The sequence below is a fragment of the Mastacembelus armatus genome, chromosome 22 (genome assembly GCF_900324485.2).
Source record: "Mastacembelus armatus chromosome 22, fMasArm1.2, whole genome shotgun sequence".
Classification (NCBI taxonomy): domain Eukaryota; kingdom Metazoa; phylum Chordata; class Actinopteri; order Synbranchiformes; family Mastacembelidae; genus Mastacembelus; species Mastacembelus armatus.
In genome coordinates, this window is record NC_046654.1 from 9,531,609 (window position 1) to 9,557,288 (window position 25,680).

The 25,680-nt window shown below is 40.8% G+C and overlaps 1 protein-coding gene across 4 annotated transcripts; it reads left to right on the forward strand.

The window, feature by feature from the left end:
• Positions 1 to 608: 608 nt before the first annotated feature.
• Positions 609 to 25,680, forward strand: rnf144aa (ring finger protein 144aa). Of its 4 annotated transcripts, XM_026302215.1 has the most exons (9): positions 659 to 760; positions 988 to 1,209; positions 13,923 to 14,073; positions 15,408 to 15,512; positions 16,303 to 16,363; positions 17,776 to 17,992; positions 19,611 to 19,758; positions 20,005 to 20,094; positions 22,012 to 25,680. In XM_026302215.1, the coding sequence occupies exons 3-9, from the start codon at positions 13,939 to 13,941 to the stop codon at positions 22,141 to 22,143; spliced, it is 888 nt and encodes a 295-aa protein (XP_026158000.1). In that variant the 5' UTR covers positions 659 to 760; positions 988 to 1,209; positions 13,923 to 13,938; the 3' UTR covers positions 22,144 to 25,680. The 4 variants fall into 4 exon arrangements, with proteins under 4 accessions (XP_026157982.1, XP_026158000.1, XP_026157992.1 ...); XM_026302197.1 differs by lacking the exon at positions 988 to 1,209 and having other exon boundaries at positions 609 to 760; XM_026302207.2 differs by having other exon boundaries at positions 660 to 1,209.

Genomic DNA, 25,680 nt, shown 5'->3' on the forward strand with positions numbered 1-25,680 from the left:
GAGTAAACAACAGTGTGAGCTGTTGTCATCCTGTTGTGGTCGGACTACTTTGCCTTTCATTTGGTAAATGAGGTTTTGTATTTGAGTTTAAATCATAAATGCTGCAGCAATATTTAGGCCTGTGTCTTGATAAGGTTAGTGTACTGTGTAAACACTGAATGAGTCCAGGACATTATTGTTCTAATCCTGACAAGATCTGGAAATAATCCAACCAAGGATCAACACATTTAGAGATCAGATTTAGGTTTCAGATCAGAGCCTACTTTAATTTCATCCTGGGAAATTGAATAATAGTAAAACTAAACTGAAACTTATTTCTCTGCACTCTTGAGTAACCAGTTCAGGAGAGCCTACTCAGATTTATTAGCTGTTAAAGAGTAGAGTTCACTTAGATCCCCTTCACTCTAGATCCATTTATTATATATATTTATATATAGTTGTAATAAAAACTGGGGTCAGTGAATCATCCACTCTGAAAATAAAGAAATGTTGGAGAAAGACAATGTATATGTCATTTTAAACGCTAAAGGTCAAATGCTGTACACCGGGTGTTGGCTGTAGTCCAGCACTTAGCAGGAGGCACTTGCAGCACTCGGCCAGCAGGGGGCGCTGCTGCTTGTGAAAGGCTGCGAGGTGCTCGGTCTCCTCTAAGCGGCAGCGCAGGACCAGCAGACGGGAAAGCCTCTCACGCACAAATGGCGTCCCTCCAGTGCGGAGCAGCTGATTTCCTGCCGAGCACAGCAACAGGAACGGCGGGGAGGTAAACACACCGCCCCCGGGTTTCTCTGCAACAACATCACCGATTGCTTTTCGCAGGGTTTGGGTCGCAGGCGGACGGTGGACACTGCACAGTCCTCGCTAACCGAGAGCAGACTGTGTTAACCACCCTGCTGTCAGTCTGTGTGCTTCCTCCTGTTTGTTTATTTTTCTGCTTGTTTTTTTGTTGTTGTTTGTTTTTTGTTTTTCCTCGATGGTTGCTGGTCCCAGTGAGTCACCGGGGCCTGATCTCAGGCGGTAGCGGGTCAAATGTTTCCAACCCCCACGCTGGACTGACACACAATGATCATGGGCATCACTCGTTCACAGATACCCTCCTCCTCTTCCTCCTCTTCCTCATCCGCCTGACTGGCTGGTCGTCTCTTCCTTAAGCCAATTCAGGAGATCATCTTTTCAACCTTAGCCGAGGTTACACCATCAGGACAAAGCGAGGTACGACTCTGATTTATCCGTGTAACGCAGATTGTTCTGTTCGTCTCAGGTACAAACCGCTGGCGCATATTTTCGCCATTTCTCCGTGTTTGACTCTCAGTCAGTGTCGATGTCGGTGTTATTGTGTGTTATTGCCTCTGTTTCATTGTGTTCAAGCGAAGACAGGGAGGGAATAACATGACAACGCACTGGATTCACGATTACGTAAGGTTTTCGGTGTGTGTTTGTGTGTGTGCGGCCGTGGTGTCTGTGTTTGTTGCTGACACTTGTTCGCAGTTGCAGTAGTTGTTGTTCCTCGCAGCCGTAGATTGGGTTTGTTTCTCAAACCGCAGCTGCATCTCAACTCCCGGGCCGAACGTGTTCATAGCGGACGTGGGTGCGGGTCCCCCCTCTCAGGGTGCGGGTCCCCCCCCCCCTCCTCCTTAGGGTGCAGTCACCTGCAGAGACACAGCTCTGAATCCATTCCTGCGGGTCAGCGCTGCCGAGACTCTGGGGTGTGTTTGTGGCACATGAGATTGGTTTCTAACGTGTATCCCACCTGTACACAGTGTATACAGTATACACAGTGTACACAGTGTACTTAGATGTACTTAGCTCTGACAGTGAACCTGAGCTTTGTTTTCAAGGTATTGTCAGGGTCCTTTAAAAAATGTTAAGTCCATTAAATGTAAAATATTTACATTTATATTTAAATTAAAAACTGGTTGACATGATGTGTTTGTGTGCCCAGTTTTGCTCAGTGCCAGGCTCATGAACTAGACACATACATATGAGCTCCTGTTCCAAACCACTTCTTTTAAGCTGCTTCTCATTGTGCACTATTGATTTTTCTCTCCAGTTTCATGCTCCTGCTCATATTACAGAAGCTACATGTGTTGAACACACACACTTTTCCCCCCTTCTCTTACAAACACACATTTACCCAGTGTCTAATATTTCACAGATATGCAGGTGACGTAGTGATGCGTTTATTTGAGCCCGTTCATCGGGGGAATAAATGCATCAAGCTGCTATACAGGCAGCTAAGGATCTGTTCAGAACACCAGAAAGATGGTCTGTACAAAACAGTAACAGATTCCTCAGTGAGCAGCAGTGCTCAGTTACTCAGAGTGGGAAAGAATGAGGTTATGATGTCCAGAACCCGACGTGCCATTCCAGTCTAGATGGAGCGCACACACACACACGCTCACAAATACAAAATGTACATGGAAACCTATAGGTGGTCAGGTGTGCGCATGTGAAGGGCACTTCATACAGCTGAGCAGCAGCTACGGCTGTGTGATTATTTTGGTTTGCTTTGCCTGCACAGGCAGTCTCTCGGTAAATATTTAATGTTTATTTAAACTTTTTATGACTCTGACTGACCTTGGCTTCTCCATGAAGTGGAAAATATTAGTGCTGGGTTTTGAAAAGGATCTCTGCTGAATATGTTACTGTGATGGTGATGATAAGACACTTTCCTAACAGATATTGTAAATATGCTGGGGAGTCAGTGATCACAGTGATGAGGGTAGTAAATGCAATGTATGTCTGTCTACTTTGAGTTGTCATTTTACATTCTGGTATAATCACAATATATATATTTGAATAAATGTTCAGGTCCCGTCTGTGCAGTAACTATAATTCTGTCCATCTTCACACATCAGCACCCAGTGTTAAAGGACATTAGTCAGCCTGAGCTGATCACAAATGTGACACCCATTGTGTTGAAATCACCTATTAAAATCCAATTACTGCCAGTTCCTCATTACCTGTGTAGTTAGTGGTCTCATTGAATCGAGGAAGGTGTGAAAGGGCAACACTAAATGTCAACCCGCGTTGGTTAGGAACTGAGGCTTCTAAAGCCACTTGGCTGTGGAAGGTGTACAGTGCTGCAGTGTGTTTTTGTTGAATTATTCCTTTATTCCCGTAGCATTTAAACACCTAGAGAAGAAGTCATTTTGGTTTAATCTGACTTCGGGGGTTCTTGCGTACTTTTGTGCACTCGGGTTGCCAAGCATTATGCAACAGTTTAAATGCCATTTCAGCAAGTGAGTAATCAGAGTGGCGCTGGTTTCCACATGTACATTGTGTGTGTGTGTGTGTGTGCGCGCGCGCGCGTGTGTGTGTGTGCGCGTGTGTGTGTGTGTGTGTGTGTGTGAGGCGGGGGTGGTGATGTTGAGGGCAGGGCAGTCAACAACGCAGTCACTCGAGTTGTAAAAGGCTCCTGAAAATACTGCTCATTTCTCTGAGAACACTTCAGATCATTGTGTTACTGCTTGTATCCAGTCGGAGATTGGATTAAGATTGTACTCTGGATGAGTTTGGGATCTTTATGACAGAATTACGTGGTGCTCGTCCGTGCTGTGTTTCTTCCAGACGGCTGCTTGCGCTCACAATTGTGTTCATCTTCCTTATTTCCACTTTTATAGGAAACACAGTCTGTGTTCGTCATAGTGACTGAACAGCTTCCAAACAGTGACACCGGCACCATCCATCCATATATACATAGTGTCTGCCTAATGAGGGACACAGCCAAAATGTGTCTAAAAACAGCTACCACTGCAGTTCTGGTTCCTTTTTTTTTATTTGGTGGTGATTTTACTGACTCCTGCAGATGATGGCCTGAATATAGACTATGTAACGTCATTATGCTGAGATATTTCCAGCACAGCTATAATAGAGTTTTTACAGGAAGGAAAAGTATGTAAGTTTCTAAAACAAGTTCACATTTTGGTGTCTGTCCTACGCAGTCACACCACATGGGCCTCTTTCTGAAGTTACTAATTTGTTAAAAAAAAAAAAAAAAAGCCAGGGAGAAACATTTTGTAGGTTGAGACAGTAGTTTTTTTTTTTTTTTTTCACCTACAGTGGCCTCAACAGACTACAGTCCAACAACAAATCAGGTTTCGTGTTCATTAAAGGGGTACAACTCGCACTCACAGCTTGAGTGGGAATAAGCCAACCCTTTGCTCTTACTATGCCTGTTTCTATCACTGGTGCTTTCTGCCCACACTAGAAAACGGTTGAACACAGCACGTTCAGGCCCGTAGCCTGCTGAGAGTAATCCTTAGAAATGTTGGAAATCGCTAACTGAAGTAGAAATAGATGAGTCAGGTGGTAGGGTGGGATCTGCGAGTGCCACAGCGAGTGTAACCTGTCGAAGCATAAAGCGTGAGTTGATGCCCCGGGCAAATAAAATAGATGAAGAGCACAATGATTGGGTGTGTGTGTGTGTGTGTTGAGGATTGTTCTGGTTGCATTACAACTTAATGTGCTGTCAGTCTTTAGGCACACACTCTGCGCCTTACGAAGCATAATGAGTGTGCAGCTCTGTCAGGTTATATGAAAATAATAGTTTTAGCTATAATTCTGATTCCATGTTCCCCTCTAGCTTGTTACGGCTTGATTTCCCAATCATATAATCCATTATGTTGCAATCCTGACAGTGAATGGTTCAGTAATGGCAGCTGCACCTACAGTCTGTCTGACAGGCGCTGAAAAGGCTTAGTGAGTTTGAATATATCAAAATGAATGATGTAGAATGTAATGCCTAAATATGGGCTATAAAATATTTAAAGGGAAATCTTGTGCTCTGTAATTTCACCAGTGAAAAAGATGAATAGATAAATAAAAAAGCATTGCTCATAGCACCTCCATTGAATGTGACACCATAGTGTTGTAATTTCTTAGTTTCTCACTCTTTTGATATGAAAGCCACACAGACCCATCTGTTTTTGGGGCGTTTCCTCTCCACACTTTTTAGTGGCTTTACATCCTTTGTGTATTTGCAACCAACCCAGCCACAGGATGTCAACACGTTTCCTAAGGTAGTTTTTTTTTCTAAGAGACAGGGTTCGTTTTTTTTTTTAAAGGAGCTGCTCTTTAACGAAAAGGAAGGTAAGGGCTGGAGGACAGAGCAGAAATTAAGAGACATAACATGCTCCTGTGGTCAGGCGTACAGGTGCGTGATACGAGCGATCCTTTTGTCGATGGTTTGCTGTGTAGAGAACAGGGAAGGCAGTAAAGGTGAGTGCTGGAGAGCCAGGGATGACAACGATCATGTTGTTTTGGCTGTTTTGCTGTGTTTTGCCCTAACTCAACGATTCCTGAAATTGCCTGTGAATTGTTTCACCGACTGCTGGTGAGAGCACCACCATAAGCCACAGATTAGACTGAGTGCCTCTCTGTTGGAGTGGCTCTCTCCTTCTATGACCATGAAAACTCTATTGTCCAGAGGAGTGACAGCAGTCCTCACCATGTAGGAGTCACACTCTTTATTTTAGTATGAGCTATCTAGTGCTGTCAATAGGGTCACATCAGTGAAAGAGCAGCAGCAGTGTGGATGTGACTCCATTTAATCGCTGTTCATCATTGAGATGAAAGGGCACATACTTCTTTTGTTTTTCTTGCAAGTTTGTTCCAGATCTTTCCATGACCGGCTCACTTTCTTCAGCCTCACTATGTGTGGCAGCAGTTATGCATTGCACAGTGGCCACACTCTTCATTTCTGTGAATGTTAACACACTTTGAAGACATGAAGGAGTCATACTGTTGTATTTGGAAACACACTCCTCCTTAGTTTATTTGTCTCAGCTTGTCTAGATGATAAAACAGGGTAAACACATACACTCTGCAAAGGCAGTAGTCTTTACAGTTTCCTGATCAGTTTATATTGGTCAATTTAAGTGTAATACTCCATTGAGAAATTTAAATTACTGGTAGTAGCAAATAAGCAATTAACAAAAGTTGTTTATTGTTGCTTTTTTCCATAGGTTGTCACAGTTTTTACTGGGGTGTAATCAAACTATCACACTACCAGCCTTCAAAGGTGTCTTTATTGTAGTTGGTGGGTTCACAGTCATATGCACTGTTATATATCAGTTTTGTTCAGCCTGTGAGTGCAGCCCTCATTTGCTGATTTTCAGCTCAGTGTCACTTAGTGGGTGTGATTTTTGTGTTTGTTTGCTGTGTTGCTGAAAAGTGAGATATTCTTTGCAGAAAAGGACCGTTCCTCTATTCACGCACCTTGAATCGCATCCAAGTTATCACTGCAGTGTTTTGGTTTTTGTTTAATCATATTTTGTTTTTGGATGGAAATTCATAAGGAATTCTAATGAGGCTTACTTCAAAGATTAATTCAAAGTTAAAAAAAAACACTCCTGGCAGTGATACCACAATAAAATAATCAGAATTAAGCCAACAACATTAACCAACAAAACTGAGTGAGTTTTGAAACAGCAAATTTTGCCAGCTTTATTGGATTCTGGTTTGGATGAAAGAACAAAGAGATGGATGGATGGATGGATGGATGGATATAGCTGTCTTTAACAAGTTCCCCTGATAACACAAATGGGAGAGCAGCTGAGTTCAGATATATTTACAGCCATATTCATGTGCAGCATTATGGCTTTAGAAAAATGATCTTGTAAATGACAGTACAGTTAAGAGTCAAGATTGTCAGAACATCGAAATTAGTGATTTGGAGATTTAATGTCATTGGTCACTTTAATCTGGTTAGAAAGTGCATGTACACCTAAAGACTGGAGCTGTAGAGTAGTGAGTGACAACAGGTTGCCAGGAAAGTCGACCCTCTGCTCAGGCTGTCGGCGACTGTCAGTAGAAACAGGCGGAGTGTGGCACGCCTGCTGTCTTCATTTAGCTTCTGAGACAATACTGTGAGCCTGTTTAGGTCTTAAAGCACTTGGATCACTGGCAGTTCCTCCTTTTACCGACCAAAGTAAGACAGAAACACGTGACTTAATAATGTTCCTCTGGCTGTTTTATATGTTTTTCATCTTATTTCTATATATTTGTTTTGTACAGAATAGGACATTGTAACTTGTTCAGTGTAGTCTGGTCTTGTTGTTGCCTTGGACAATAAGACTCTGTGAGCAAGAACTGCCTTTTGCTTCAGCCTCTGAATGTTTTGCTCTGTGCATGTTGCTCAACAATAATGCATCAAGTCAGAGGGTGTTTTAACACAGCCTGTTGTTCTGATTGGCTGAGAAGTCATCTGAAGGGAGGAAATGAACCCATTTAGGAGAAATGACTTGGAACCAATCAGAGAAGAAATTTAGGAACCTGAAACCCAATGTGTGCCCAGCCTGGGGTTCAGGGTATTATTATTTATTTATTTTATTCTATTTATTTATTCTGTGCGGTGCAAACTTTTAAAATTTGAAGAACCAAACACATCCCATGAATATTTACTCAGTCATTAAATGCTGCTGGCGTCTCTGCTGCTTTGCCTAATGGTCCAATTAGGAGACTTAGTGTGTATAGTGTGTATTTTTTATTACAATCTTACATGATTTCCTGCATTTTGTCTCATCTTTTTTAAACATTGTTTTTCCTTTTTTTTCCTTCTTTTTGCCTCTTTTCACTCATTTTTTTTTTTGCTTGCTGATGTGTCCTTCCCTGTTGTCCTTCCTCTTTCTTATTTTATCCCATCTCACTCATCTGTTTTGTTCTGTTTTCCTTTCTCTCTTGTCTCCGAGGACAGCTTTATGGTTTCTCTGTCTGGACAGCATTAATGCTACAAGGCTGCAGTCTCTGCTGACACTGTTTTTGGACAAATGTTGTATAACACATTCTAACTTTTGCAAGCAGCAGCAATTTTAAACTACTGTACATCACGTATTTACTGCAGTTTTGCCATGTTTTACACTACCTTTCATACTTTTTTGAAATTATTCTTTTTACATTTCTCATTCACCTTTTCTTGTAGCAGTGGTTATGAGAACGAGGATGACGCCTTAAGAAACAATTTTAGCTCCACTGTTTTATCACTAAATCCTTCTTCAGCCTTCTCCATGTTGTTGTCACCATCAACAAACACATTCGGCACAATACAAACCAACCCAAGTAGACCCACCCTCATTTATGACCTCTACTTAGAGGAAGCACTGCAGTAAATGCCAAGAGACCTCAAAACATGAGATCATGGAGGGGTTTTTTTTTGGGCTGTACATTTTCAGGCAAGACCAAAGTGCGAAGCAGACTTTGACTTGCCAGCCACCAAGACGCACACCCAGATTTTCAACATCCCTCATGATGCCAAAATACATCTGGTTGTGTAACTCCTCGGGGCATGGAAAAACTAGGCCTGTCACCGCTCTTGGTTACCATCTTAGTGGTCCCTCGCCACCCCTCACCATGACAGCAACTGTTCCTAAACACTGTTTGTCCACAAAGGCATTTCACCTTTCACATTAAGCGATTGAGCGCTCTAAAAATAAAGCCATGGGATATGAATGTAGGCTAGTTGAGAGGATAACACAGAGGCAATGTGGGTTATGGCTGTGCACAGGTATCACTTCAGTGATGTATAATCTGCAGCAACCTATGACCCATATAGACCTTGACCTTACTCAGAATAGTTGCTGCCATGATCCATGTTATTCTTCTCATTAGGAGGTGTTAGCAGTCATATGTCCTTATAACACAGTAGCATTTTCTCACATTAATTGTATTTTAATGCCAAACCAAAATGGTAATCTGATGGAAATGAATAATCTAAATATTATGATACCGCTACATTTATTCACAGGTTATTCCAATGGATTATTTATTGCAACTCTTGAATCTTTTCTCTTGAATCTTGGTTTAGCGTTCGCACATCTGTTTAAGAGGAATTCTTTATCACTGCATGTATAATGCAGAAGATGTCAGTCAGCGTCCAGGAAAGGGCAGGATTTGGACCTCAAAAACCATTGTGTATTTGATCACCTGCAATGTGGCTGTAATTGGAATATTTTTTGACTGTATATGACAGGAGATCTGTTTCCTCACACGTTTATGGCTCTGGTTAGAAAGGTAAAGGCTGTAAACATAGCCTGTGTTGGAACTGAAAATGAGTTATCTGCCCCCAGATACTGTCAATAGAGAAACCACTGCTTATTATTCATCTGCTTCCAAGACTGAGTATTAGTGTTGTTTACTCTCTGTTGACTGCAGTGCTCACTGTAATATGCAAGGAATTAAATAATTATAGTGTTGAACAGTGTTGGTGTAATTTGTACCCTTCAGTGGTCATATTGTCTAGTTACCAACCAGGATCTTTCCTGCTGTCACCAAGCAGTGAACACAACAGTCTATATAACACGAGGCAATGGAAATATATTGTAATATAAGCATAATGTATTTACACTGGTTGGATTAATTTTTTTGTTTTGTTTTGAAATTTTGTCTCGCAGGGTTGTTTAGTTATATTGAATGATTCCTCAGGTTATTCTGTCAACTAACTCAGTTACTGTTTTATTTAACGCGTTCTGCAATAGTAATCTAAACCATCCAGAAATGTCACTTTTACATAAAGGTTTCATTTAAGGAATATCTGAATTTTTTTAATTTGATCATTTTGGGGTCGTTGTTGTTGTTAATTGACATATGGTCAGTTAAAGGGACTAAAACTGTGTTTCTAATGTTCCTCCTGGATTCAGGGTTAGGTTCTGATGTTGATGTCACTCAGAGGATTATTTGCTTTAGTTTTCAGATGTGTCTGCTGTGTGTTTTTGTCTATGGTCTGCTCTGCCTGTGTGTTCTGCTGTTCAGTTAGAGCTTTGACAAGAAAGTGAAACAAGGCACACAGAAACTGGCACATTACCACTCGCTGTCTCTCTTCGCTTTCACTGAGCCTCTCTGCCTTTTCAGTGCAGCGGAGGGCACAGAGGCTGCGACATAAATGAAACTTAAAGGCTTGGTTAATTGGTCACGAAGAGCAGGGCTAGGTTCTTGAGGGAAGGAATGCAGACAGGGATGGGGCAGAGAGGAGCAGACGGCAGCATCACTAAGTGCCTATTACAAACCTCGAGCTCGCTCATATAACAGAGCAGACAGGCCAGTCTAGTTTTCTTTACTGTTTACTTTGCCACTAATTACGCCTCTTGTTTATTGTGGCGCTGAAAGATTCAGTATATGTGGAATTTGATGTAAAAAAAAAAATGACATGCTTTGTGAACATACATATGTTACAGCAAAAAGAAATTACCAGCAAGAGCCCAGGGACCCAGTGAGGAAATAATTGCGCTGGTATGCCAAACAGAGCTATTGAATAAGAGTGAGAGTAAACTTGAGGCGAGATTAAGTTTCGCTGATAAATCCAGTCAGAGCAGAGTTTGCTTGCATCAGCTCGTATCATATCACTCTTTTCCTTACATGAATTTTGTTGCAGCAAATAATGACACAAGTGAACATTTATTGGTTTGTCCCAAGATTACAGGTATAATATTGTCAGCATTCTTCTCTAACTTGCTGAACATGGTGCAGTCTCCAGGTTTCCTCTTTCAGTGCACACTCTTGAACTCATCTAAATGGATGACAGCAGATTTTCGTAAATCCTCTGAAGGGTTGCTTTGTGCTGAAAGAATGTTCATGTGTGCAAGAGATTGAAAATGATGTGGGCTGCTCCCAGAACAGCTCCCTTTCACATCAGCAATAGGAAACATGGAGTTTGATGCAGTATTTTGTTGTAAGTTTATAGAATTACACACAGTAGAAGTGGTGAACCCAAGTAATCAAGAGATGCTGAAACACTGCTTTTCCCTTAGTTACTTGTGAATGTGCTGTAAGGCTGCATCACTCTGCAGCATGAGGCTTTTGCTTCCCATCTCTGCTTGAATTCAGGTGAGAATTTGCATTTTTTAAAATTCTTTTCTGTAGATGTTAGGGAGAAACATTTATTTGCTTTTACTGTTTGGCTCTCTAACAGTCCCAAACTTTCAGTATGTTCCTATTATATATAAATGACCAGATTTTCAATTTTCTGTGCTCTAGTGAAAATCTCACCTCTGAATTAGGACTGACAGGAAAAATACTGCGATTGTTGCAGGCTTGCACAATCATTAACAGGAAATGAAGCTGCATCAGTAACTTTCACTGTATAATGGCTTGTGCTAACAAATAATTTCTTGGCACTGTTTGGTGTAATAATAGGTATCTTTTAGAAACGGCATGGCACTCATAAACTTAGTGAACCCTACTCTGGGAATTAGTATGTGTCAAAGTAATTCTCCCAGTATGAAACAAGAAATACTTTTCCTCCTTCATGATCATTTCTATCCTGTTATGCCTGTGTGTCACATCAGATTTTATTTGTATAGCCCACTATAATAAATCCCAGCATACAACACTCTCATGCATGTGTATGTCTTTGTCTCTTGGAGTCATTATGTTATGAGCCCTGCTGTAGCCAGTTAAGCTGTGAGTGAAGCCCCTTCAGTCTGATGACTGACACATCATCACCACTCCTCCGAATGGATGTTTAACATATGACTCACTTCTTACTCCCACTTTAATGATTTTTAACTCTCTGACTTGACCTTTACACATCTCTAGTACTCTGGAAGGCTGTATATGAAATAAACATAGAACTCCAAGATGCACAATCCCATATACCGTGTATATGTTTGTTTGTGTGTGTGTTTCTCAGTGATAATGGACCATCTAGTTAATAATGCAACAGAATTGCACTGCACCACCTTTTTTTTTTTTTTTTTTTTTTTTTTAAACAAAAAAGTGTTACTTCCTTCCTCAGGCCATCCTTCAGAACTGTTTTGTTTATCCCCATCGAGGCAGTCTGAAAAAGTCTTTTTTCATGTATTATCAAGTCAGAATTGTCATCAGCTGGACAGTTCTGAGGCTCTGCCACAGAGGTGATGATCCAGGCTTTAGTTTTAGTGTTAAGCACCAATCCTGTTAAGTAAAGTCCTTTTTCATGTATTATTTTGGACAACCAATGCACACACCTTCCCACACACTCCTCTGTGGGTCATGTTTGTAGCCTTTGTCTCCATCCTGATAACAAATTGCCACTTAAGCTTTTGTACATGAGTTACATATCTTGGCCTCCTCACCGCTCAGTGCTTTCTGGTCAGTGTGATGGATGGTGGATAGATGGATGAATGCCAGGCAGTTTAACAGATATGAGGTGCATCTCTTTTTTTTTTTTTTAGCACTTTGTTTTCTCACTTTGCATTTCCCTTCCCTGCTGAAGACATGATGAGAGGAGGCTGAGTTGAGGAATCTCAACATTTTTCATTGTCAAGCATCATTTGAATTGAAACCATTTACAGATACTGAGCAGGACCATCTTGTGGTCTTTAAGCTGCTCTGTACTGTCTTATATGTAATAGAATAAAATACCTACCCTTTTACTGTTGTTTTTTTTTTTTGTTTTTTTTCATTGCACTTGGAGTTTGGTTGAATTGAAAGTGGCTAAAGACCTTCAAAGTAAAATAATTTGCCTTTGGGGTACAGAAAAAAATAGTTAATCTGTCACTGTGCTAAGATGCATGAGAAAGCTGTGAAATGTAGAGGCCATCTGGTTACTGAAGAAACACATGAACAACCTTCTCTTAACACATTTAGTTTGATCTTGACACCTGAATTTGTTCTGCTGTTTCTTCTGTTGTTTGCTTGTACTGTAGTAGGCACTAGGTAGACCAGTTGCAGTCTTTAGTGAAGTAGTGGGTCTTTCCAATTATAGACTTTGACATAAGATGTTCTCATGTATCCTCACTGAGGTCTCCTTTGGGATCCTGCCTCGTTGCTCTCTCTTTGCACTGCCAAGAATGGTGTTTCTCAGTCAAAGGGATAACAAGATATGGAAAAAAAAAAATAAGGTGGAGACCGTGTCCTACTTGACTCATCACCCTGCACTAAAGGCTGCGGTGCATTTTCTGACGTCTTTGTTTTAGATTAGTGTCTGTCTCGTGTTTTGTGTGTTGCCTTTGCCTAGCACCCTAATGAAGTGTGTCTGTGGTGGATGCAACAGCCTGAATTTTTCCTCCTCCTGAAAAGATTAAATGTGTTGTGAAGAGGGGCGGTGTGAAGTATCATATCTGTGCTAAACCAGAACACACTGTCTCTTTTTCTCTCCACTCCGCTTTCTGGGTAGCACATGTATAGACAGCACAAGTGTCCACGGAGCGATCATGTGAACAGCCCCTCTCCTCCCACTCAGAGTCCGCTCCTTGTATTTCTGTGGGCAGCCAGCTGCACACTGAGGCAGACTGCACTGTGACCGGTGAACGCAAACTGCAACCTCACCCTCTCTCGTCTCCTCCGCCATTCTTCCCGCCCTCTTCTCCCACCCCCACCCCTAAAAATCCTCCTTCAGCTGGTTGCTAAGCAGCACGGGTAGAGCTTGACAGTGTTGACGTTGTGCGCAGGACTACTTCCTGTAAACAGCCAAGAGGGTGCTCTTTGCTCTCAGCTCCAGAGGGAAGGAGAGAGTGAGACGAGATGGCCTAAAATAACCCTTCCTGACTCTCAGAGGAGATGTGATGATGCATGTTTTTCTTTTTTTTTTTTTTTGTCTGTTTTTCCCCAAAGTGAAAATTGAAATAGCTGATAGTTGCAAGAGTTTCAGGAGCTTTTCAGCTGCATTTTGTTTCCTTTTTTTTCCCTGCCAGGATGAATAAGGGTTGGAATTAATATGAACACTGCTGACAAGGGCCATTTAGACAGAGAGCTGGTGTCACCCTGCATACAGCAGGCCTGTTTGTGTGTGTGTACACCCTCATTGGACACAACTCACAATGTGTTTTCAGTCTGTGCTCATAGCTTCATGATGATTGTCACAACAAACAAAGCACGTCTTATTCTCTGGATTTATTATGTAGATTGATAAAAAGTGCTTCGATTTACGTGATAAAATAAAGTTTCATTTTTCATTGGCAGGATTCATCCATTTTGCTTTATTAATGTTACTCTGTCCGTTTGTTTTTCAGCTCTGTGGCAGCAAAAATGACCACAGCGCGGTACCGTCCCACGTGGGAGCTAGCCGTGGACCCCCTGGTCTCCTGTAAGCTGTGCCTTGGAGAGTTCCCTCTGGAGCAGATGACCACTATCACGCAGTGCCAATGTGTCTTCTGTACACTGGTGAGCAGGACACTCCAGCATCACACTTGCTGCGGCTGTCAACAGAACAGTTTCTAAGGAACTACCCCAGAGGAACAGACCTGAGAACTACAGACCTTAAGGGTCTTTTTTTTTTTTTCTGTTCACATTCAAATGGTTTCACCACTAGGAAGGCTGAAGTAACATAAGTCACCTGATGGTTGGCATAGCAACGCCAACAATGCTAGCAAAAGGTTTTGCTTTGATTAAGATCTCTGAAATTCTTCTGTCAGGTAGACAGCCTGGACTTCAGTCTCTGGTCCTTCTGGGTGTGTGTGTGTGTTTGTTTGTTTTTTCCATGTTAAAAGCTGTTGTTTACACTACTAAAATTAACTTTTAAAAATAGTGGTTGCTGCTTAGCTGATGTTGGTGTTTGATGAATATACAATACCCAGTAACACACAAATCTGATGTAGAGGGGAAAAAAAGCCGTGGTTCATTCACAGTGCAGCTCAAACAACAGACATCGGCAAATACAATGCATGATATGAGACATGCAGGATAAGAGTCTTCTGAAAATCTGTCGCCACGTCAAAATAAATGGGATTGTCAGGTAATCTAATAAAAGCCATATAGGACTTTCATTGTAATCAAGAATGACCTCAGGATCTGTTATAAACCCTACTTCACTTCAGTGAAACACTAAACCTGTGTGAAAAGGCCAGGACAGGGAAGTAGTAACACCCACTGGCTGTCAGATCTTAACCAGTCCAGTCCAGAGTTGAGGAAATGCCCAAGAATGGCCACTAAAAATAGAAGCCACTTCCTAGAGCCTAGAGTCTGGGGTGGTGGCACCAAATATCAGTTTATTCCAGAGGTCAGCCCCAGGGTAAACACAAGACACTCTCCTCACACAGCTCACTTTTTTCCTTTACTAACCCATTTTATATGTGATATTCATTTTAAACAAGGTTTGCTTGTATTTAATGAAGTGATTAGAAAACTAGGAAACAAAATACACAAGTTTATCATGTGCTGGTGTTTGAGCCTCTTGAATAGGAACCTTGTTAAATCCCACCAACTCTTTTGCTTTTTTAGTTATGTTCAGAATTGTTCTTCTTTATATACAAATTCATATTTCCATTTAAATGACTCTTACTAACTTACCTAAAACAGCCCAGAGTGTAAAGTTTATATTCATATTACACAGTTATTTAATCTGCTATTAGTATAAAAGTAGTGCAGCTTTGTGTTTAAGGCTTTTCAAATTATATAACATTTTTTTATCTTGTACTTCTGTTTTTATTTTTTACTGACTTGACTGACTGAATATTGAACTGGGTCAATGTGGTATCTGTCTGTGTGTTTTCCCACAGTGCCTGAAGCAGTATGTGGAACTCCTGATCAAAGAAGGCCTTGAAACTGCAATTAGCTGTCCAGACTCTGCCTGTCCCAAAAGAGGCCACTTGCAGGAAAATGAGGTATTGATCAAAGTCAGATTTCTACTTTGTCATTAGATTAGTCTGTCCTTTAAGTGGTGACTGGTTCCCTGTGTTAAAACATCCCCTGTGGTGTATCAGCCTCATGAATGTCTTATGTGCCTGAGATTGGATTTTATTAGTGCTGCAATGTCCAGAAACAGTATCCACTTTATTTTCATGCAGAAACAAGCATGGGACTTGCAGTACTATAGGTGTGCAGAAATGGTAGTGCACATGTTTTAGCAGTCATGTTATCTCTACAGGTTGCTTGTTTTTCTTTCATGCTGTTCTTTTTTTCCCTCGGTGACACAGACACATGAGTTAAACGCCTTTACACCTCCTCACAACACAGGCCTTTTTCAAGGAGATCACTGCGCTCCACCTGCCAGCGTGTTTGATAGAGCCCCAGCTTCTCCTGCCCGTCAGGCGGAAGCGTGTCTTCTCCCTGTCTGCTCTGACAGCAGTGCCCTCACCTTGTAATTGACTGCTCTTTTATAGAGCCAGATTGTTCATTTCATTGCCCAGTAAATGAGTACAGTTAACCTTCAGTGGGCTTGCTCATGCACCTTGAATACATTCTGGCACCTGGATTTTCTTTTTTTTGTATAAGAATGAGGTAAAAGGCCTTATTGGTAAGCAGGTGGCAAGTCCTGATCTTGTAGAAATTAGAATTTGACATTGCTCTGGAAATTACATTCACATACTGAATGTAGAATTGCTTCTTGCTGCTTCTGTCTATAAATATGCACAATGACCTGCTTATTCCCTCCCACTTCTCTTCTCCCTGTAGATCGAGTGCATGGTGGCCACAGAAATGATGCAGAGATATAAGAAGCTGCAGTTTGAAAGAGGTGAGTCGATGCAAAAGCAGCCACAGTACGTCAATGACAGCTCCTCAGCATGTGGGCAGTGACAGTCAATCACACACACGTGGACCCCCCCGTCCTCCAAGGATACTCTATTGTAGGATGACTATAACCCTGTCCTGCACATGTAGCCGCACTGCTGTTTGCCTCGCCTAGAATCAATCAGTCACCCCCCTTGGATACATTTGCTATTGAATTACACCATGGGGGTATTTGCAGAAAGCCAATAGAAAATATTTGAGTGGTGCATGTTTGCTCAGTAAATTTCCATCTTGCACACTGACAGGTGATTCCAATTTCTCTTTCATTTCCATTCAGATTGAACATCAACATATTCAGAAACTGTTTTTAATTTTCACTTCTGACACCAAACATGCTGTATTTAGTAATATTCATTAAGTGCAAAGTATCATTATTCCTGTAACAGACACTCAGACCTAACTGATTTTTACTATAGTACTCTGACTCAACCTCACCGGAGTGTAACACCGGCTCCCATCAAATATGCACGAAGGGGAAAGCCTCCAGACTTTGTTTAAAGAGATTTTAATTGGATTGGTTGGGCTCCTGCTTGACAGGCTGATGGAGGCAGGTCTCTTAGCACAGCAAGACATTTAAGGTAAATCCTCCTTATCTCCTGACTCAGTGTGCAGCTATATATTTTAGGTCTGCAGTTGACACTGTTTGCGAAGTAAATTGTTAATTTTCTGATACAAGGATCATATGTCGGCGTTGAAACGATAATGGCAGGTCTGTGTCGCCTTGTTCCATAAACACACTAATCAGTAATGTTAGTTTCCTTGCTTACAAGAGACAGCAGCAGCCAAGCAGCGCCGTCACTTTCAGATGGTACTGTCCTGCAGGTTTTCCACCTACACAGAAGCACAAAGTGTACATGGGAATAAATGCTTGAACGCAAAAACACATACAGTGCATAGGAACACAGAGGGGGAGTGGGTGAGTGGGTGGGAGTCCTATAATGAAGAAAAATCCTCAGAAAGAGCTGTTGATGCTGCCTGGATAAGGGCAGTCAGCCGTCTCATCAATGTCCCAGTTCAGTCAGGCAGAACAGTTGCTGTAACCAGTCCATATTTCTCAGGCTGAGCCATGGAATGTGTGCTCCGAGTTCTTGGCAAAGAGGCAAGAGGAAGGAAGGAGAGGATAGAACGGACAGAACTGGCAAGAAAAATGTAAAATGCATAACTGGTCTCTTTAGAAAATATTTTAAAAGATCTGAAGCCATACAGCAGGATGACTAATATACAAGAGTATTTGATGACTACTATCTATCTACCCCAAATATTCCTATTGAAGATGTTTCTTTTTATGTTGGGGTGACTTGGGTGAATTGACCTTTTTCAAAAGTAATGACCCAGGCATTTCTTTTGTGTCATCAGAGGTCCTGCTGGACCCATGCCGGACGTGGTGCCCTTCCTCAACCTGCCAGGCCGTGTGCCAACTGAAGGAAGCCGATTCTGCAGCGCTGCCCCAGTTAGTCCAGTGCACCGTCTGTGCCCTCGAGTTCTGCTCAGCCTGTAAGGCCAAGTGGCACCCCGGGCAGGCCTGCCCAGAGAACAGCCTCCCCATCGCCTCCTTCCTACCAGGAGAAAACAAGTACTGATTTATATCTTTATATATTTTTATCCTCTTTATAGCTTGGTTTCTTATTTTCTAATTTTTTTACATCTGTATCCTCTATCTCATGAGTCATGTACACTATTACTAGACAGTTCTTTTCTGGTGACTCTTGGAAGCTAAATACCAAGTTGAAAATGTTATTTCCCAGCAATTTCCAGTTTATTACCCAGCACGTAACTATTTTTATTCATTTTATTTTATATTTTAAAATGTTTTTCTGTTTTGGAAGCATGTTCTGTGACACGATTGGGTCTAATCTCCAGATACTTTATGTGGAAATACTGCTCAGTTTGTCAGAACTGGAGCAGCAGTCCACATCATGCTCATCTCACCTGGAGTTCAGGAACACTTCTTGATATACAGCAGGACTCATTTAGTGCATCTTTAAATGTAGACTGACAGCTGGTCTGGCTGGCTGTTTTGCAGCCATGGCTCAGTTGAGCACCAGCCAGGGCTCAGGCACAAATTAATAGGCAGGCATAAAACAATCTGCTGAAACTAAACTGCAGTAAAGCAGCTGGAGATGGCCTTGTTATCCATTTTAAGGATATCAGCTCCGTCTGTGAGGATAGATGAGGACTGCCCCGAGACCTATGCAGCTGACCCGTTACTTTGTGATATCCTCTTACTCTGGAAATGGCATTAGCTCTGCAGAGCTTTCCTCTATCTGCACAGGTTGAGGACCAAGCTCTGAGGCCACAGTGGAAAAAGAGACTGAGAGGATTAGCAAGTCTATTCTGTCAGAGAATTGTAAAGAGCCTCTATATTTGAGCTACACCTGTTCACTATCGGGTGTTTCTGAAGGCTGGATGATTCTTCTTTGCACCGTTGACATTTTATAACTGAAGAAAGTCTAAACCTCACCTGCCCCTTCCCTACCTGCTCTTATTACTAGACTTATGTTAAAAGTGACTAATTGAGCACACTGTGAAGAGATGTCTGTTTCATAAGAAAATTCCCTTTTCTTTTGTGTTTTCTCTCCAGACACATTTTTTTATTTTAACCCATCTACCTCACACTGCTGACTGCTAGATTTGCTGAAGATGCTATTTTTAAAAAAAAAGTCACTATTAAAATGCATAGCGAGAATCTTCAAGGAAATTTAGAGCAATCTTTATTTTTCCAGTGCCACGATGGCTGCCAGGCGTCAGATGAATGGAGAATATGGAGAATTCAGTCAAAAGCACAGTAGAATCAATTCATGGATATTGGCTTAGAAAAGAATGGGCTTGTTTGCTGTTCAGGACAATGCCCAGAATGACAGCTACCTGCACACCTCCAGGTTTGTGCTGTCAGCACTTTCATAGAAATAGAAATAAGATCCAGACGAACTGACACCAGCAGGAATGAGGAATAAGAATGTGGGAGGGCCTTCAAGACTCTTCAGTGACTGGTGGTTTTTAGAAGAAACTGAAACTATCCTCCATTTCACAAAATCCTGTTACCACAAAGATTGTAAATATTCATTACAGTACTAAAGCAATCTCATCTCCAGCACTTCTAGTAAAGTGAGTTTTGAATGATTTGGGATTTTATATCATATGGCTACTGCTACTTTTACTTGCTAATTATTACTTTTGTCTCTTTTCCCCAGCTCTTTCTATAAAAACGAAGAGGATGACGCACCAATCAAGCGCTGTCCTAAATGTAAAGTTTACATCGAGAGGGATGAGGGCTGTGCGCAGATGATGTGCAAGAACTGCAAACATGCCTTCTGCTGGTACTGTCTGGAGTCCCTGGATGTGAGTTAGTCCTTAATAATTTCTGCATTCATTGCTATTCAGTGTTTTTTTTTTTTTTTTCGCCATAGTGTGTTTGAACACTGTGGCTTGGATATGGGTGACTTATGTAATCTTAATTATGTGAGCACAGACGACCGGGGCTGCAGGTCATTTAAAAAGCAATTTCACTCAGAACATCTGTCCCTGTCTTTCAGACTGTTAATGGTCAATCTTTATCTGTACTGCGTGTGTTCGTTTGTGTCACAGGATGATTTTCTCCTGATCCACTACGACAAAGGGCCCTGTCGAAACAAACTTGGCCACTCCAGAGCATCTGTTATCTGGCACAGAACACAGGTGAGACTCACATCTTCCACCTTTTTTCTTCCCCTGCTCCTTCCATCACATCCCACCCCGAGCATGCGGCCTTACATGTGCTCTCTGGTTCTGCCTCTTTCTGGCTCACGCGCTCACATTCAATGACGGACTAGTATTATACTGACAGCACAGTAGGAAAAGGACAGCTTGATCCACGTGGTATCTGATGGTCAGTATCCTGCTGTTTTCAACTAAGCCTATTATTATGTACTTTTTACTTTAAAAAAAAAAAGGCTTCCATGAGTATTAGGTAACCAAACAAAATGACACATCATATGTAACACCCAATGATTTTATATTTACTTTCCTACGTCATAATGTGTTTTAAGCCTGTGAGATCAAAACCCTGTTGTTCTGCTCCCAAATTTTTCCTCAGTGTTTCTCTTTAGCTAAATAATCTATTCATTGGATGGTTTGTCCCTTTGTCCAACATACTTGTTATTTTGTCAACATTAGCATACACACTGGCATCTGTTGCCTAGTGGGGCAGGCTGAGTCATATGATTACAGTTCAGCTGGTGGAAGCCAGCTATAGCTTTGCTGCTCTGGGTGTCTTTGTCTCCCTCTTGCTCTCCTCAGTTCACCCCCTGCTCCTTTGTCTCTCAGTCCCTCCCTCATAAATGTATGCACCAGGGCAAAAACATCTTGTTTCCCAGTCTGTAAATGATGGGGTCAGCAAGAGCCGCACCATCAGGTCATGTCCTAAACATCAATGCAATCAGTCAAAAAGTCTGTTAATAAGACACAACACTGTTTACTGTTAAAAAACAGACCTAGTAATGCAGTAGTGTGTTTTTAATAAGTAGCAGAAACCTACATGCAAGTGATCCCCTCAGAACAGAAAGAAAAGCATTGTGCTTTTATAAGTCACAGTTGCATGTGATTGTGTTGTATATTTCATTCTGTGGCTTTAAATTTGCTTGTGTCTGGCTCCCCCATGTGGTGAATTAAGAGGTCAGAGAAATTCTAATGCAATCCAGTATCTGTTTTTGCCTTGGCAATACTGAAGTGCATAGAAATTTAAAAATATGATTACTAGTATATCTAGTAATTGGTAAAACCATCCCATATTTATAACTGCATTGATTTTCCAAGTCAATAATGTATTTGGTATTAATTATATACTTTTTCCAAACAGTGCTGCTGTAAAGTAACCTTACTTATGGTCAGTTGATTTGAGATTTGCATGATTATGTAACTACATGTGGAATTCAGGGCATGCAACCAAGTCATGGTAGGTCATGTACCAACAGATTCAAGTTCTAGTACAAGTTCCAACAATAGGTAAGCAATTAATAAATACAGAAGAACATCAACTTACCAAGATCATATGTGGTCATTAGCCCAGTACGTTTATTTGCTAGTCCTTGTCTGAACACTATGCTGAAGACCAAAATGCTTTCTGTGTTTTGTATTGCACTGTGCAGCACTCCCTCTAGCTTGTAGACTAATAGGTTTTTATTTGTACATTTCATCACACCCTTGAATTTCCTCAAGAAGGTATAGTGCCTGACAACTGATTATAATATAACTAGTTCTACTTGGAGAGGTAGGCAGTAGCAAGAGAAAGTGCTGTTAAATATTTTTAGTTGAAATAACCCTTAAATTTCCAGATTAATGAGAAAGCAAAGCTTTGAACACTGCTGTAGAGTTTATTGTCCTCATGCATTGCTGACCTCTGCTGGACAACATGTGGTATTGTAGTTGCTTGGGAATATTCAAGGCCAGACCTGTGGAAGAGTCAGATAACACTTTCAGATGTTGTTCACTTTAAGTAGATTTATAGAAAATAATACAATAATATGGCAGTAGTGCAACACCTAAATGCTACTAGCTTTTTAAGAGTGATGCATTCACATTAACATATTTGTTGTCTCTCTCTCTCTCTCTCTGTAGGTCGTGGGGATCTTTGCTGGCTTCGGTCTGCTCCTGTTGGTTGCCTCCCCCTTCCTCCTTCTGGCCACTCCCATCGTCCTCTGCTGCAAGTGCAAGTGCAGCAAAGGCGATGATGACCCATTGCCAACCTAAGCCATCGGATCTGGAGCAGAGAGCCACTCCAAGGATGGGCTATCTTTTCCTCTTTTCACCCCTTTCCATCCTTTTCCTCCCACCAGCTTTGAGTGCTTCATTTTTTTGGGCTGAGCTTGCAACCAGCCCCTGGCCGCTTCAGGATCCATCGCTCTGCATGAAAGAGGCATGGTAGAAAAGTGACCCTAGACTGAAGACCTCAAAAGATGCCAGGTCAAAGGTCAGCAGAGGTCAAACTTGTTGAAGGACCATTTTGTCCATGTTTGTAAGACATTGGTGGTTCAAGTAAATCTGGGCCACTTTAAGTGGTCTTAAACTGTAGGGTAAAATCAATGTTGAGAAATGCTTTTCTTTTGTACGGACAATATAATGCAAGAGCCGCATTAGGAAAAGACCCTCTTCTTTATCACTCTGTTTTGTCATTTTGTCATACTCAAAAAATTTTTCCCCTACCACCACACGTCATGTAGCTCTGCAGATTCAGTCAGTAGCATTAGGGTTACACCACGCATGTTTGGTGTTCACTCGATTTGCACACAGAACATGATTTCTTCGTCATGTTCACGACTGAGGTAGAGATGGGAGGCTGTTGTCACTCTCAACTCCATGTACAGCACGTCTTCTTGATGATGTCAATGTTTTATAACCAGTTGCTTTTAATAGGATTGTGTTCAGAGTAGTGTCTGTGTCTTGTCCAAACTGTTAGGTACACATTAAAGGGGATTGCCACTCAAATCTAAAACTATGCTCATATTCTCTTGTCGAGCATCAGCGAAGGCTTTGTTAACCACAAGGTTATGGTTTTCATTAATATTACCATTTCTCCTAATTCATTAGCACCTATGAATCGCAGTCATCTTCGTGGGAGACTGTTTTTTTCTTCAGATGTTACAGATTTTTATAATTCTGGACCTTTTAAAAATTGAGTGGTGATCCCCTTTAATTTCAGCATAAATTTCTATCAAAGGACTTTGTATCCACATGTTGTGGAATCATTTTAATATTTCAGTAGAAGAGATGTCACTCCTGTAATTCTCAGTCCCCAGACAGTGTTTTAGCCAAATAGAGATGAATAGCCTTAATTGAAACTAAATCATTTCCCCCTGTGCATTAAAAACAATTCAAACTAAAAATCCAAATAATCCCAGGGAGAGCATGTTAAAAGGCATTTTAAAAGCATTAAAAAGTCAGTGAAGCCCTTTATATAGAGATGATTCTATGATGTCATCCATATGCCACATTGTTAATAGCCATACTGTAAAAAAACAAACTGTCCTTACCTGATGATGTGTGTGACCTAAAGCCTGTATTTCCTAAGCCTTCTTGAGCAGGAGTGCTGGTCCACATCCACCCAGCCACCATCATGGCTGACCTGAAGATTCACTCTGACCAGCTCTCCTCTTCTTTTAGACTTGACAAATACCTGCTGGGGCAAATTGCAAACTTGCATATGTTAGTGGTCCGAGTCTCAACATTTTGTTTTGTTGGTAGTTAGACCTCCAACAACAAGCAGCTAATCCTTGCGGGGATATCAGAAAAGCCTATAGAGAAAATATAAGAGAATGTTCCATTTGTGGGCACATTATTATAAAGCTGCTCTATATTATCACCTTATCTATGCAAGTTTGTACGTTACCATTCTCATAAAGCTATTGACTGGTCATACCGTATGTCATAGGCAGGATGTCACGATACATGTGCATATCATTGCTTTTATTTATCAGGGAATTTTTCAGAAACCATCCATACATCATGTATATTACTATTATGTCTTTTAGCTGTATTTTTAAGGTTGACAGAATTTGGCCATTTTATGTTTGTTAATGTCTGTTTTTCTGAGAAATGTGAAATTCCTTTTAACAGTCCAACAATCTCAATGTTAATTGACTAAAGTTTAAAAAAAAAAAAAAAAGTGTCATTGTTTCTGATTAAACAGATTTGACTTTCACTACCATGAACAGCCATTCCACTGTTTTGAATAAGCCATTTATTTTATCCCGTCCAACTGGTGGAGGTCACCAGTGTTCATGTAGCGTTTCCTGGCTACTGTTACCAATAAAAAAAAAATAAATAAAAAAAGGTGATCAGCAGTTAAAAACAGTAGCTAATCTAAGCTATACAGTAGCTAATCATCAGCAATGCCCTTTGTATTTAGCATTATAATCCTTGTTATTAGTAGCTTTACATTTAGGGTACCTTACCTGTAGTCTGTGTTGCTTTCACTGACCTAACCTACTGTATGAGCATGATAATTTGATATAAAAGCCAGTCCAATTATCTGCCTTTGAAGTTTGGTTCCTTCCCTAAAAAGAGTTTAGGCTTTTGCTTTTTTTTTTTTTTTTTTTTAATGACAATCGTGCCAAGCAGATTTCCTGGAAGAGAGAAGGTAATGAGGCTGTCTACCTTATGCATATTAACAGTCTTTACAGGGTGGAAAATATTCTCATGCTTTTTTTTTATGTAAGGGTTATACTGTACATGGGTTTTGTTGTGTTACTTCTAAAAATGATCTGCACTGGATGAAGGTATGGTGCCTGCTGTTTAATAGAGGTGTTAATAGAAATATCAGCTCAAAAGGAAAGTCGGCATATATGAGACATTACAGCTGTACTTTTCACAGTTTAATCTAGCAGGGTTATATATCATTGCTAAAAAAAAAAAAAGATTTTTAAATGTATACATTTTAACACAAAAATACCACCTCACTAGTCTTCAGCAAGCACTAACTAAATAATGGCCACTTCCATGTCTGCTGGCACCACTGAACAGGTAGATATTGTATTATGCAACAAACATAAAAGGGCCAAATAGCAAACATTACAATCACTGCAGTGTCACGTTGTGTAATTACTTGTTTTCTAGGGCAGAAGAGGCTTGTCAGGGATCAATAACATCAGCACAGGTGTTTGACTAGATCTGCAGTTTAGGACTGGCTTCTAATATTTAAACCTTGAACGGAAAATAAGGAAAGTTTATTTTAGAAAAGCTGAAGTTCTACTTTGCAGTTATCTAAACGAGCAGCAGTTTATATTTTATAACCTGTCAAGAGATGAAGCTGCATGATTTTTGTCTGACTTCTATATATATAAAATTTGACTATATTGTAGCCTCTAAAGATCTTTGCAGTGGTAGTGTTGTAAAACCTGTTGCCCAGTGGTCTGTTTTTTTTTTTTTATGTTAAATTTTTGTTCCCTTTCTTTTACAAAATATGTTTTGATGTTCAGCCATATAATATGCATCATTCTTCAGGTTTGATTGGGCGACTAAATTTCAGTCACCTCAGTAAGCAGATTATTGTCAGAGGGAATGCTGTCTGTACACAACACTTGCAACACTTGTGTGTTTACACGTGGTAAACTGTCTCTAGCTTAACCAGTGATTTAAAGTTAATTAACTTGGGTTGGGGGTAAAGAAATCAACACTGTAAAATGGCATATTTTTATCAGTTCTGTACAACTATAAGACTCAGCATCTTGGTATATCTACAGTTCCACTAACACTGTGACACCAGGTATTAAAGGTTGTTGTTTTTTGTGA

What these genes read in the sequence shown, in the direction of transcription:
- rnf144aa (XM_026302197.1), top strand. Translation starts at nt 696, where the DNA reads ATGGCGTCCCTCCAGTGCGGAGCAGCTGATTTCCTGCCGAGCACAGCA. An exon ending in TTCCTACCAGGAGAAAACAA is followed by an intron (nt 17,993 to 19,610) that starts GTACTGATTTAT and finishes TCTTTTCCCCAG; the next exon opens with CTCTTTCTATAAAAACGAAG. An exon ending in TTATCTGGCACAGAACACAG is followed by an intron (nt 20,095 to 22,011) that starts GTGAGACTCACA and finishes CTCTCTCTGTAG; the next exon opens with GTCGTGGGGATCTTTGCTGG.